The 15,528-nt window shown below is 37.4% G+C and overlaps 1 protein-coding gene across 5 annotated transcripts in view; it reads left to right on the top strand.

Annotated features, from left to right (window-relative positions):
- Nucleotides 1-15,313, top strand: part of NUBPL (NUBP iron-sulfur cluster assembly factor, mitochondrial) — a 77,588-nt gene extending 62,275 nt beyond the window's left edge. For all 5 annotated transcript variants that reach the window (XM_063160398.1, XM_063160400.1, XM_063160399.1 and 2 more), the window contains 3 exons: nt 1,556-1,676; nt 5,626-5,708; nt 14,391-15,313. In XM_063160398.1, coding sequence (XP_063016468.1) covers nt 1,556-1,676; nt 5,626-5,708; nt 14,391-14,453 — 267 coding nt within the window. In that variant the 3' untranslated portion in view covers nt 14,454-15,313. The remainder of the gene's footprint in view (nt 1-1,555; nt 1,677-5,625; nt 5,709-14,390) is intronic.
- Nucleotides 15,314-15,528: the final 215 nt, after the last annotated feature.

The following is a 15,528-nucleotide window of genomic DNA, read 5'->3' as shown; positions in this document are numbered from 1 at the left end:
AGCTCCCTTTTTGCTGTCCCTGCACCTTATACCCTTGGATATGCAGTATTTAATGTCTCTACTAATGTAAGATCTGGATGATAAAATTACCTGTAATAATGTGCCAGTAAATAGAGTCTTGTTCCACTTGCTTCTCTGACAGTCCCTGGGAGAGAGTAGAAAAGGGGGAAAGTCAGTTTGAGGTGTTAAATTGGAAGTAGGTAATTTTTATTTCAAGCATATTATTTCTTAAAATGTTCCTTGCTTTAAACCATCTGAGAATTTTATGTAAGTAAAGGAAGATGTAGCAAATATACTCTATAAGAGGTGATATAGAAAAGGTGGTATAGCAAAAACAGGTGACCACCTTTTGATAAATTTCAGCTCACAGCTAAGGAGACTTACTATGATATTGTAAGTAACATACTTTTTTATTTTAAGTTCCGTGTCAGGAGTTGTACGTTCACTTTTAATTAAATATATTGGTTGGTCACACTGAACACTGCTGTTTCCTCCTAGATATCCTTCATTAGCATAGTGGATATATTTCTTCTCTAATAACTAGAGACCACCTTGTTCAAGCACAAAACTAGAAGGTTCAGGAAAATGTAGAAGTGCAAAATGCTACAAAGTAAATAGCAACATAAATAGTGTATTCTAAAACTCAGCTATAGTGTTTGTGACATATCTAGGTACTGTACAAATCTGAAAGTGAAATGTTGTAACATTGCATCTCTTAAAGCAGGTGTTCTGTTCCTTAGCAGGTGATACAAACTTCCACCCTGTGGCATTTGAACACTGTTTTTGTCACTTCTGAAAATTTTGATCTGACTCAATGTAGAGTTTTGTTTACTGTGTGAATAGAATGAGATTATTAGCATTATTTCACATTGTGAAGGAAGATTTTTTTGTGTGAATGACTTGGCAAATTTTTATTTGACGTATTTTATAAGGATGACGTTGAAAACCTGGCATCAGTGTAAGGGTACCCAGGATGTGTGTATTAGATTTTTATGCTATGGGTTTTGCCACTTAGTTTCACATAATTATTTCTATTGTTTGATCTTTAAAATGTGTTTCTGCTCTGCAGAAGAATAACAAATCTGGTCTTTTTGAAAACATTTCCCTACCGGATAACTTATAAAAATGCCTTAAAAGCACGTCTGATTGTGTAATTTCTTGTAATGATATGTTTTTATTTTCTCTTTCCTGAAACTGCAAAGGACAAAACTGTAAAACGCAGCATGAAAATTCTTCCAGTATTCAGAATTTGAAAATGAAATACTAGCAGGGAGAGTTCTTGGCAAGTTTGGTTTGTGAAAGAAGTACTTTTTGTTACAAATAAGGCTGGTAGTCTTTAGGAGATATAAATGTGAAGAAATTGAAGTAATGCCAGATGATGGGGCCACTGAGATGACTAATAAGAGCTGATAATGATATTAATGGGTCTGATTCCTGTTTTAAGTAACCACTCTGTGTTGGTTCTTAGTGGATAATCTATTCTGTATTATCAGAGATTAACATGGAAATACCAGTGCTTCGTTTGAGCAATCTTTCCTTTCCTTTCCTTTGACAGGTTTTAGGACTAGTTCAAAATATGAGTGTTTTCCAGTGTCCCAAATGTAAGCATGAGACGCATATTTTTGGAACTGATGGCGTAAAAGATCTGGCAAAAACTCTTGGATTGGATATTTTGGGTAAGAATATGGAAATGGTTTTATTTTTGAAGAAAAATCTAATGGTGTGCATGAAGCATTAACTGAATGATGAAACTGCATAATCTAGATGACTTTGGATTCAGACTGTTTTCAGATGTAATGGAACTAATAAGCAGTATGCTGTGTTCCTTGTCAGTCTTGTAATGGTGATGTTGACTGCATATGAAAATTCTTGAATAGCATCTTAAATCTCTGTATTTACAAACAATCCAGAACATTAATTGTTTTGATATCAATGTGCTATATTACCTGAAATTTGTTATGTGGTTGACTGTACAGCAATTTTTGCAAATAACCAGGAATTCTATTTAGTCTTAGGACAGAGCTAAACTCTGTCTAGTAATATCAATAAATGTTTTTTCATTTATTTTGTTTAAATTATTTTTGTTTAAATATTGACACAGCAGAGGCTTTATCTCAGCCTTTTGGTATGTAAATGGGTCTGAAAGCTGGAGACTTTTTACAAAGGCAGGCAATAATAGGGCAATGGAGAATTAGTTTAAACTGAAGGAGGACAGATTTAGATTAGATATTAGGAAGAAATTCTTTACTGTGAGGGACTGGCACAGGTTGTCTAGAGTTAAGGGTGCTCCATTCCTGAAAACGTTCGAAGGCAGGTTGGATGGGGCTCTGAGATACCTGCTCTACTTGAAGTGTCCCTGTCTGCAAAAGGGGGCTTGGAACTAAATGATTTTTAAGGTCCCTTCCAACTTAAATCATTCTATGATTAGCTATGATTAAGCTGTCTGTCATGCCTGTAGGCTAAAATATACATGGATCTTTAAAATATACATTACTGATTTAAAAAGGCATGGTTCAACCTGTACTGTAAGTAAAGAATATAACACAGCGTAATTAAGTTGGTAAATGGGGTAATTGCATGTGCTAATGATGTGTTTCCATGTATTACTCTAATTATCTCAATGATTTTCCATAGCTAATTCATTAAAAAGAACCAGGAAGCTCACTTAGAAAGATCAACACAGAAACATCAAGGTCTGACATAGACTTGAGATAGCAAGGCAACAGATAATTAAAGACATGCTTTTGGGCTATCTTTTAGTTTTCTGAATATGTAATGAGTTGTGATCAGAGCCCAAGGGGACTTCTACAGCCCTGGGTTATGTGGATGGATGCAAATGCTCTGCAAGCAGTTGAATCAAACGTGCATTTTAGATACGCAGGCACAAATGATGTACCATGGCATTGGTCCCATAGGTGGTTTTTGTTATTTCCTAAGAGTGCAGAACTGATTGTGATTGGATTTAATTAGGAGTGATGTGAGAGATGTACAGATTTAGCAGGGGATAGATGAGATGTACAAAACAAAGCAGAGTGAAGTTTAACTTCAAACTGTCAATGCAAAACCAGACTAAGATTAAGAATAATGCCCCGAGGGATAAATTTTGAATTACAGTACTTGATCTGATTAGGATGCTCCTCCTTCCAGGGATGACCATTACATAATAATACCATATGGCACTGTAAGAATTACTGCTTACGGATTTTACGGTAATCCATCCCAAATGGAAGTTCTATCTCAGTATTACTTGAATTCTGCCCAAAAACCTTGAGAACATATTTTTACATATATATCTGTAAAGTGCGTATATTTAAAATTAGTAATTCTAAGTTTATTTTGCATATATTTTCTGACACCTGTGGCTGTTCTGTTTGTTTACATAAGCATCTAGTCCTTCTTGGCAACCCAACAAGATGTTTATCACCCAGCATTTGACAAATTCTCCAAGTTAACTATGTGCATGATTGAAAAGTATCATCCTTCCATTTGCTCAGAGTTGGCTGTCATTACTTTTACTGAGTACCTTAGTTTTGTTTATGACAGAAGACAATTAGCATTTGCCAGGAGTCTTTCAAGTAAAATCAGTTATTTCACATACTTACTATTGTCTTTTATTTTTACTGTTCTTTAAAGGAATATGTGATAAGGTTTGTGAGAGAGACTTTGTGCTGCTGATTTTTCTTTCCCTGTCTCTGAAATTGTTTTCCTGAAGTTTGAGAGCTGTAACCATGACCAGAAAGCTATGCCATTGGTATGCGTGGTACTGAGATAATAATTTCTGTGTGTTCTATGCTGACCTTTGCAATTCCTGACTTTTTTAACACTATCTGGTTCCTGACCATCAGCAATGACTGCCAGATTTTTAAAATTCTTTGATTTTTCTTCCTACAGTAAATTTAAATTATTCTTTATTTGCAATCAGCAGTAGTTGTTAACATCAGAAAAACTTGTGATGTTAAGTTCCCATCCCATTGGGTTGTGAAGAATAGTGCAAAAGTTTTATCTTCCTCAAACCCATACCATCCAAATAGCTATGCAGATGGTTTTGATGTCTTCTGCTTAAATTATAAATTTTCAATTTTTTAAAATTATAATGCATTTTTCTTTATCTTCTGACTGCACTTCTTACAAGTTCTGTTCTTACAAGTTCTTACATATTCTTACAAGTCCTGAATGCTCCTGTAGTACCAGCACATGTTTGTAAGTCTGAGGAGGAAAAGAGAGAGGCTGCTATTTTGTAAATATTGGAGATTATTATTAAGCTGATATTGAAGAAGTATTTTTTTGTTAACAAAACATCCTTGGGAAAAAAGAGAAGATTAGTCTCTACGTAAAATAAGAGTAGGAAGTGAATTCAGGGAGATTTACAAATTACTGTTATTCAATTAAAAATGTTTATGGTTAGAAAACTTTCAGAGGACTCTCTGAATTTTTTAAAAAATGAATACATGAACAGACTATTATACCTAAATTTATTCATGACTGAAATAAGTAAGAAAAAAAAAATTGAAGGAAATGGTCTGTCATTATCCTAAATAATAATAAGGCTGTTCAAAGATTCAGCACAGTAATCATGGAGCCAGTGCTTTTGTGTTTACTATTTGTTTGTTTTTGTTTGTATTCCTACTTGCTTTGTGTTTGGGTTTTTTTATTTCTTAAATTTTGTCAATTTTCATACAGTTTTTTAAACTGTTTCATTTTCTGAATAGATTGAATCTCAGTAATTTACAATGGCCTTGTAAATCAGTTAAATCAGGTTGCTAAAATGTATGAATTAAACTTACACGATTTCTGATGTGTCAGGATTGAACTAAGGTAGGCTGTTCTGTCTTCGTGTATCCATAATGTAAAGTGTAGCTATGTCTTCCAGTTAAAGAAAGTTGGTCTTCAGTTCACCTCAAAATTATTTATGTAGCAGTAAACATAGGAATCTCCAAGTTTTTTGTAGTGGTGAAATCTGTGTTGCAGAAAGTATGTCTCAGAATGGAACAGGGCTGCTAATTGATTCTTCTTTAGAACGTTCCTTTCCTCTCTGGCAGTTCCCTGCTCATTATAAAAGCAGAATATAAAGAAGATTTCTGTTGGAAAGAAGAATGACCTGAATAGCTGTCCACCTTTTAATTGGATCCAAGGCCTAATAAGGACAATAACAAATGCTATTATTTGGAAATTAAGTATTCAAAGAATTCTTTGAATAGTGATTAAAATCTTAAAACGGCACTGAAAAGAACTTACAGTGAGGAGATAGACTGAACAGTAAGTTGCATGATGAACAGTTGCCTAACACTCAGGCAATTTATTTCACATAAACAAAATAATTTGTATCTCAGCCTGTATTTTTGTGTTTGAGGCAAAAAGCCCTTCCTTCTGTAATAAATGACTAAAGCATGGTCCTTTCTATTCAGAGAATTAAAACTCCAAAATATGTTTGGCATTATTCATTATGGATGTAAGGAAAATATACCACAGCCAGTTTTCATTTTAAATGCTAATTTTCGGAGCTAAAGCAATTCAAAGAGTATAGTGAATGGGAATTAGATTTCAAGTTGCTTTAGGGTTATTTTAAGGAAACATTTAAGAAATACTAGGTCTTCACATATGTGTGTCTTGGTATTTTTGATGCAGGAGACGTTCCACTGCACATCAATATACGGGAGACGTGTGATTCAGGACAGCCTGTTGTGATCTCCCAGCCTCAAAGTGATGCTGTAAGTTTGGTGCACTGCACTTAGAGCAACAGAGAGCTCTCCTCTAAAAGTGAATGGAGAGTGCTGCCTCTTACTGCTGTTTGGAAAGAAATGGGTTTTTGAGTGAAGTAAGGAAATAAAGTAAAAGAAGGTAGTAGCAGTAAGTAACTCAGGCCCTTGGTTTTTGAATGCTGGTCATCTGTTCTGCTTCTGTGGGTTTGGTTTTGTTTAATTAGGCTGAATCATTCAGAGCAGAGATTTGATCCAGGTCCTGGCACACTAAGAGGAGGTAGGTCAGTGTCAAGCCTCCTGAGACCTTGCAGCTGATGTAGTTCCTCTAAAGCTGTCAGTTAAGCCTTTGGTAGCCGAGCCTGGAAACTGTCAAAGGGTCTTACCCAAAGATGTTTGGAACAAAACTTCATATTGTCAGTACCTGGGTTGTTTTCATCAGGAAGTGGAGCAATTTGCACACAAGAGGAATTAGATTTTTTCAGTTTATTTACCATAGCATTCTGTTGTCACTGGAAAATGCAAGTTGGTGGGGTGGTGGGAGTCAAATATGCAAATCTGTAAAGAAAAGTAGTTGCACATATAGAATTTCATTATTGCTGATGGAGTAGGATTTCCCTGTCTGCTATTTTATTTCTCTGCTAGAGTTTGTCTGCCAGCCTCTGTAGGGCAGGGTGCTGTACACAGTATCTGGCATAATGCAGCCCCACTCTCCTCTGCTGCTTAGAGGTAAAGATATATAGTGAAAACAATTATTAGTACTGATAACAGATAGTAGAATCAACTCACAATAAGGTAGACTGTACCTATGGAACATTTGAATATTAGTAGCTTTTTCAATATCATGATTGGAATGTGTTTTTTCCTTCACAGTATTTTAGAAGAAAAAAAAAAAAAAGGAGAACATTGACATTCTTAATCCAGTGTTATTAACATACTGAACAGGATTCTGGAAGACCAGTGATAGTCTCAAAGTTGTAGTTTTGTTCTGAAAGAGAAGTGGCGTATTGACTTCTGATTAAATGCCATGTTTTTGCTAGGTTTGGGCAAGGCCCATGCTGTGGAATAATGTAGTGATCTTGAGTCTAGGTCTATCTGAAAAGGAATCCCTGTAATCCATATGGTAGCTTCTTTCTGGGAAGTTTGATCAGCAATGTGAAGTTTTGAATGGATGTATGGCTTTGGTCAAAGCTGAAGTAAAACAGCTGGGAAGCTAAGGTGGAGGGCTCACAGTATCTGAAATGTGTAATAACCAAGAGTCTGTAGCCTGCTGGACTATTGAGCAAAGAATTCAGACATGTATGGGATAGCATTCTGAAAATAAAAAGGAAAGAAAGTCTGTTGTGTTGCCATCTGTTCCTCCTTTAACATGTTCTTGATAACAAAAGGATGGGTTATAATCACCATTTGTGGCAATTAAGTTAACTATGCAGAAGAATAAAGATTGACAAATATGTGTGACTCTGGGGAAAACTTTTAATGTCCTTCTCTGCCTTTGTGTCTGTGAGATAGTAGTTCTCCTCAGAGAATGTGTTTTTTAAAAATGTCACAAATCTCTGTAGAATGAAAAAGAATTTTCCTTCATCCCTGCTTTTCTTCTCATTTTAAAGATAGAAAAAATATCATTCTCTTATATTTTCAAAGAAATATTAAATTCTTAGCACATAACTGATGGTGGGAGAAGGCATATAAGGTCAGATTCTAATCTTTAAAACATGACAGTCATCACCATGTTTCTCAAATAAACTGAAATTGTGGCTATTCATGCATTAACAACTTTTCAGATAGAGAACAATGTCTGCTGAATTTCTCTGCTCCTGTTGCTTAAATGTGCAGGGGATTTTCATATGAAATTCTATGCTGATTTTGTTAGAACACACTTACAAATCAAATACAGAATCATAGACCTGAAATAATACCTAGCAGATTCAAACAGTAGGGAATAGGGATAGTGATTGACTTCTTAGAAACCCAGCATGTTGTCACACCTTTTGAGCTCTTTCAAGCCTAGAATAAAATGGTTTCTAAAATATGTCAGTTAATACATTTTTGCTTACACATCTGCCATGGGGTTCATCTTGCCTTGCAGATAGATAAAAGTATACCTCTGACTTTACACAAGAATTTCAAAATGTCTAAGCAAACTTGTCTAAATTTATTATTTCAAAGCTTAGATGTAGTTGGTGGAAAAGGGATTTCCTTTTCACAAATGACAAGGAAATTACTAAGAACTAAAAAAAGAAATTACTTGTAGAATGGAACATGTGTGAACTTAGAAAGTTCTTCCTCAGGGAAGGCACAGAATACACAAGACTAATCTGCTTATGGAAAGTATTGAAGTTATAGCTAAAGGATAGGAAGGTTTGATGACTGGAGTTCTCTTTTGTTGAAGCTTGAGGCAGTCCCCTGGGAGAAATAACAGTGCTGCTAACATGATTTTGCTCTTGGTATAACATTGTCTGTGTTAGTGTTTCTGTCGGCTTAGTTGTTTAAATTGTGGCTTTTTTTTTGTGGCTTTTTCTTAATACTCTTCATTAATAAAACTTTGTGATGTAGAAATGGAATATTATACTTGCACGGTCAGCCTTACACAGCAGCTGAGAGTGACCCAAGAAGCTTATAATTTCTTTAATCAACAGAGAGGTCTTACCTTCTGGAGTGAGACACTTCTGAAGATTAATTGAGCATTTTTCTCCTCCATCACACTGTGGAGGTGGATTAGCTGGCCCAGGTTCCATTTTGTTGCTTACTCAAACAGATGCAAGAGTCACTGGACAGCAAAAGCTGGTAAACAGAAATCAGGAATGCTGCTAAAATGGTAGAACTGGGGGGAAAAAGGCAGGGGAAAAGGTAGAATAGGGACAACTAATGAGGAATCACTGAAACCAGGTGATAATGATAATGCTCAGATGTACTGGATCTTCCTATGGACCATGGAAAAGGAGCCAGCAGCAAAACAGGTGTTTGGAAAGGCATCTTGAAGCTTGCAGGTAAGCAGACTAGAGGCTCAGCAAGAGTTATAGAACATGGTTAATTGCAGTGGAGTTAGTCTTCCATCAGAGGAGCTGCTTAAGTGCCCAGTGAACTCTCCATCACACTGGGAGAATGATAAATAGAGGTTCCTGAGAGCTCTTCCTTCTGTGAGCATAGAGCCCAGAGACTTACGGAGCAGTTGGTGGTTATCTTGTCAGGAATTCCTGCTAGAAACTTTGGGTGTATCACAGCCTGGATGGCACAGTGGATTTATCAATACCTTGGCAGAACAGACAGGCTGTCTGTGATTGTTGACCACCAAACTCCCACCTGTCACCTCCTACCTCAAACAGGTACAAAATACATTTGGTGTACCAGTATGTCCATTCACATCCTACATATACAGGTGCAGGATTTTGAGTCCAATAAATTGCACGCTGATTTATAAGGGAAGAGAAAAAGCTCAGTCAAGTGGAAAGCAGGGGCACAAGGTACCAGCAGTCTAATGGAACGGAGCAAAATAAGTCTGGTTAATCATCCCTTTTCAATTAAATCAGAACGTTACAAACTTTGCTGTGGTGTCATCCAAACAGACAACTCAAATTTGTATTCAGAAACACTTTGTCTCTAGAATGCTTATGAAAAGGTGATATATAAGTAAGGCAAAAACATACAGCCTTTTAAAGATTGCAATAAGTAGTTGGAGAAAGATTTAAGTACTGGTAGCAAAAAGTCATAGAATCCTGTTTTGTGGTTTAGTTGTCATCAGTAATTCCATTTAGTGAGTGGTCAATGCAGGGTGTGATATTTTAAAAGAAAAGCAAATCCTAAAGAAGGCTGCATGGTATGATTATAATATGTCTTTATCATCAAGGCTTCCTTTGAATCATCACAGTAGCATTTGGTACGTGTGGGTTCAAATCCTTCATTCAGGGTTTAGACAGTACAATGCATCATCAGACCCTCATTTATGGTTCTGTCTGCTGAAGAAAAGGCTGAGTGTAGGATAGTCTGTTTGAGGGATGTTACTATACTGCATTTGATTTGCACTGTTCTCTTTGGCCGTGTTTTTTGGGCAGGATGTGTATTTAGATGTCTGTAAGGGCACCTTGGGTTAGCAGCTGGGGCTGTCCCTAAGAATGGTTTGGCTGTTACTGCTGCTGATACATAGGATTAATAGGAAGTTTCCCATGAGCACTGAGAATTTTTCTTTGAGATTTTAGTTTCATAAATCCAGCTTACTTACTAGTCTCCTCCATTTCATGTTACAATGTATGGATTGACTTTTTCTGTCTCAGTAAGTTTGCCTTTCTGACTTGAGACTTCATTGTAAATTTGGCAAGAGTTGCCAGTACATGCAAAGAAGAATCTTACTGTGGAGCTGCCCAGACGAAGGACTGGTAGGGAGTGGGATAGTCTCTGGACCTCTTGTAGCAACAAAGAATTTCTCTGGGTGACATGAAGCTTGTATCTGAAATAGACTCATTTAAAGCTGCATTTGTCATCATATTTTTAGTGCCAGCTGTGCTGACCACAGTAAAATACAGACATTGGAAGGTATTTCCAGTCATGCACTGAAGGCTGGAGTTGTGTCAAAGTAACAAAGCAATTTCCATGTTTCCAAATTAAGTCTATTTAAAAATCTGATTGAACTGGCAAATGGAACATGACTGTGCAGAGAGTGCTAAAAACCAAAGTTATCAATGACAGGTTGGCTATGCTTATTTTCTTGTAGCTGGTAGCTAAGACTAGTATTTGTCCTTGTGATAGTCACTATTGGATTAGTTGCTCATGGTAGCTAGTTTCCTTCAGCAATTAATAAAATGTAAGCCCTAACAGGTCAGGGCTGTTTAAGCACATTTGAGCACATTTAAATTCCTTTTTCTTCTTCACGGGTATATTAGGATCCACAGCATTTGATGTTCCAGACAGTCAGACTTGCACAGATTCTCTTTTGGATTGCTGGGCTGGATAAAGCAGCCTTAATAGTCTTGGAGTCTTGTAATCAGAAATAGACATTAGAAACCATGTCAGTATTGGGATTTATATCCTGTTGTGTATGAGGCCTGTAACTCAGTGATGGGATCAGTGTGTGTTTCTGAGTTGCTGGTCTGAAGTTGTTTGTATGCAGTGGTTTGGGTGAAGGAAAATGTGATATCGGCTCCTACCTGCTTTTACTTTGTTGATTGTAAGTTGAGTTCTGTGTTTGTGTCACAGTTGCCCCAGGTACTGGCAGGCAGTGTAGGGAGCTGTTGGCAGGCTGAGATCTGCACTCCAGTGAAAGCAATCCAGCAGTTCAGGCCACACCAGTCCAGTGCATGACAACAGGGCAGAGTCAGCCATGACCTGTACAGTCTGCAGTAATCTTAGCAATGATGCATTCTTCCCTCATGGGTAAGATTTTAGGGAGAATGAAAGGCCATAACTGAAAGGCTAATATTTCCTTAGGATTACTGCAGGGCTTAATTAGATGAGCTAGTAAAAAGTTTTCCAGTTTAAATCTACCCAACGTGTATTAGGCCATGATAATACAGATCTGCTACAGAGTGATGAATCAGGATGGTCTGATTATTTATGCTAAGTAGGACTTCTCACTTCATTTCCTGGTGAACTTCTTCACAGGTTCTCTCTTTCCTGCTCCACCATCTATGCTATCCTATCATCAGTCACTTCATTATCAGCTGTGCCCTTGAGGTCTTAAGAACTGTGCCCTTCTGGCACTCTGCCACTGTTTGAGAGGTGAGCAATCTCTCACGTGGCTGTTTCCCAGCTTTTTTTTTGACTCTGTGAGCATCACCTTCCACCTCTACCTCTGCCTGCCCTAGTGCTGCTCTCAGCCCACATCGAGGTGGTGTTCATAATAAACAAGTCTGGTCTGGGCTTAGGGCCTTCTGTCTTCCTGTGTGCTTCTTCGTCCTCATGAAGTGGGAGGAATGGTAACTGGTATGTTGTTTTTAAATATAAAGTTGTCTGTCAGCAAAAAATTGGTTTTCAGAAAATCTATAAACCATTCATTTAGAGCTTTCAAACATGAAGGGAGTAACTGACCTGAGAAGTTTGCTTTTATCCTGTTAAAATGAGAAAGGTTGTGGGCGATGAATAGGAACTCATCCTTTATTCTTTCTCTGCTGTTTTTCCACCTGGAAATGAAATAGTAAACCCTTTCTGGTTTCATTTGCAACCCAACTTCTTTTGCTTAGTAATGATGGATTTAACAGCTGAACTGAGCTGTGCTCTCTGTCTACGGATGGCACATTGAAAAGATCACGAGTAGGAAAAGCTATTCAATATACATAAGGTTGTTTTTATGTAGTGCATATTCACAGTCACCAAGATTCCATTTAGACCTTTCAGGTGTGTTGATTGATGGTCAGGTCCTCACTCATGGCTAAATAATTTGTTCAAAAACAGTAAACCAAGGCTCAAAACAGTTGATTTTTGCCAAAGCCACGTGACTGGTAGTGTTCTGTAAGGACACACATGAGATACTGGTCTGTTCAACAGACAAAGTAGTGATCCAGGAAAACAAAAAACCCAAAGGTCAGCAGGCAAGACACTAGACAGTGTTTAGTAGTGCTGGAATGCTTGCTACAGAGAGCTGCACTGGGACCCTCGTGTTGCAAAGTGATGATCAGCTGCTTGGCAAATGAGTGTCAGTGTACTTTGGGGAAGTGTTGCTCAGACACTCATTAATAGCATTTTGTGGGGAAAGTATCTAAATTTAATCTATTGGGCTGTTGACATAAGGTAACATTTATACAAACAGTTGAGTCTGCTTTTGGTGAATTTATAGTTCTGTGTACAATTTGGTCAACTGTGGAGCAGGCAAACAGCCTGGGCAGTCTTTAGAAGGGGCAGGTACTGTATGCAGGTTGTTAATTGGCTCATTAAAAAGCATGAATTGATCTGTGCAAAGTGGGAGCTGCCTGCAGGACTGTTCCAGGTTCCAGGTTTGAAATTCCCACATGGAGTGCTCCTACACCAATTAGTCAAATACTGAACTGCAAAGGCAGCTTGACTTCAGTCAGTCACCTCACGTCAGGTGGGTCCATTATCTTGTCTAGGTGAATGGTTAGTTGGGGGGCAGCTGGGGCACCCAGGGCATTAATAGCTGAGTGAGGTGGGTGTTGCACACAGGCTGTTACCCAACTGCACTGCGAATGTAGCCACAGAAGTTTGAAATTCCTGATTGTGAATTAAGTTCTAAATAATTCTGTCATTTTTGCCACAAAGTCATGTACATGAGAGAAAACAATTCTGTCTTGCTGTCTGCATTCCTTCAAACTCAGAGAATTTTATGGCTTTAGTTTTAAGATGTGAACACTGAGACTATGAGGTGTAGAGGGTGAGTGCCAGAGAGGGAAATCCTACAAGCCAGGAGCAATCCCTAAAAAAGAGACAGACATGAGCAGTGCATGGCCCTGCAAAAGGCTGACACCTTGTTCAGAGCAGTGACAGTGAGTGCTGGTGGCCCTGGTGTGACAGACAGACCATCTCTTGCTGCCCCCCAAGCTCTGGCCTCTGGCATGTGTCAGTTTGTTTGCTGCTTTCAAGGCTCATCAGGAGTACAAGGACTAATTCATGGTTAGAGCCATCCTGCAGGAGACAGGAGAAATCAGTGTGGAGATCTGTCCAAGGAAAGCAGGAAAGGCTGTCAGTGTGGTCTGTGTATGCAGACTTAGCGGAGAAGATGGAGTAGGTTGGTCACTGTCTTGCAGAAGAGCAAGCTCAGTTAGGGGACTTTGCCGTGTACTTGACAGAGAATGTGATGGACCAGCTGGAATCTGAAGTACGACAAATTCAATTTATAGAAAAGGTGTATATTTTAACAATGGAAGTAATCAACTTCTGGTACAATGTGCAGTGTGTATATACATACACACAAAAATACTATTTTAATTAAGCATTCTTATATAAATGGTTGAGATTTTATAAGATGTTCCCTTTTGACTACAAGTTGTTGAGCTTGGTGCAGGAATAATTTGATTTAATTCTGGGGTTTGTTCTGTGTTGGACTTCATACAGTGTTTTTATGTAAGTCCCTTGATATAAAATTTGTTAATTGATGGTGGACTGATCATGATCCTAGCTGTGCCATGTTTTTTGGAGATGTTAAGTATGCTTACTTGGGTTGCTCTCTATAGTCAAGGTGTCTGACCAGATACCACAGGCTGGTGTGAAAGAGAGCTTTAACTGTGTGGATTTCAGTGTTGCAGAATTAGTTCTTTCCAATACCTACTTCAGTCTTTTGGAAAGGTGTCTTTTTTAAAAAATACTTTAAATGTCTGAATAGGAAATTGCATGGTGATAGTCAGGTCTGTAATGAATAGTTTCAAACTTTTTTTTGAATGCTGTTGTTTTCTCTGATTCTCTATCCTGTGCATCCTGGTTGTCAGGATGAGGGAAGTTTATAATTAATAGTACCTGTGGGAGTAAAGAACCCGTATCTTCCTCATTGCTTCTCTTTCAGAAGACTTTGCTTGTTGTTAAAGACAAATTGTTCAGTTAAATTTAGATTCCCCCACCAATATTTTTCTATAATGCTTGTGCTTAATCTGTCTCTTAATGCATTGTTTTTCCTGAACACATGCTAAATTTAACCCATTTATTTAAACATGTTTGATTTTCTCTTTGTGTGTAAAAGAACAAATACCTAATTAGTTGTGAAATATTCCTTTCTCTAGAAACCGGAGTGCTCAATGTATGTTTCTGTTTTTGCAGGCTAAAGCCTATCATAAGATTGCTATGGAAATATTAAGAAGACTACCAGTACCTCCTGCTTGAAGCATTTGCCACTGAAATTTAGCAAAAAAGCGATATTTGATGCTGCACTGCAGAAGAGTCCTGTTACCTAATACATGGAGGCATATGTTAGTTCTAAGAACTTCTTTAGGAATTAATTTACCAGAGGTTAAATTATGATTGCGATAATTACTGTTTTTCACATTGTTGTTTGGCCACGTCCAAAAGGATTTAAGTATGCAAATGATGATAGACAGTATTAACTGCTGAATTGTAACATCATCAAGCAAGAAGGGAAGAAGTACATTTTTTCCATGTGCCCTATTTTAAAGTCAAGAATGAAAAACAGCCTCTCTGTGCAAGGAGAATGATGCTATGCCAAGACATAAATTTAATTTTTTAAGCAGGATTTTCAATACTCTAATTTCCTTCAGTTTTTGTTCAGATTTTTACATGGTTGGCTATCAAACTGACCTTAAGTTCTGCAAGATTTTAAGAAGCAAAATCAGTTCTGTAACTGCTGTACTTTTCTGTGTTCATCTTAAAAGAAGATTAAAAAAATCCTCATATACTCTGAAGAGTTCTTGTGATGGATGATGAACAAATTCATTCATTATTGGATAAAGTTCGATTGTGAAGCAATTCAAATTCAGTGGAGAATGGATTACGTGACCCTGAGGCTTATTTCTCTACTGTTTTACATTATAATGAACCCAGACAGAAGACAAGGTAACAGAGGTCTTCACTGAAAACCAGATGTTTTTCCTGAGCTCAGTTTGCCACAGAATGCAAATGATCAAGATAAATTAAATTTATGATTGTATATTTCTACTACAGCACAGCAACTTGGAATTTGAATATAAAGATGTATTTTTGAAGTAAAGAAATATTTGGTCTTCAAACTGCGTGGCCTTCTGGTTTATTTTTTCATTGCCTGTGATCTTTGTGTTGGTCTGTGGAAGTGAAAGATTATGCCTTCGGGGAATGAGTTTTCATTTACAATTAGATCTTGGAGTTGACATTTAGGCTTTTCCATCTACACAGTCAAGTATCAGTATCTTAAACATACATCGTAACCCTACCAGAAAGTGAAATTAACCACGCTGGGGAGTTCTGC

Source organism: Melospiza melodia, chromosome 6 (genome assembly GCF_035770615.1).
Source record: "Melospiza melodia melodia isolate bMelMel2 chromosome 6, bMelMel2.pri, whole genome shotgun sequence".
Lineage (NCBI taxonomy): Eukaryota > Metazoa > Chordata > Aves > Passeriformes > Passerellidae > Melospiza > Melospiza melodia.
The sequence above is the reverse complement of the archived record's forward strand: the minus strand, read 5'-3'. Positions and strand labels throughout refer to the sequence as shown.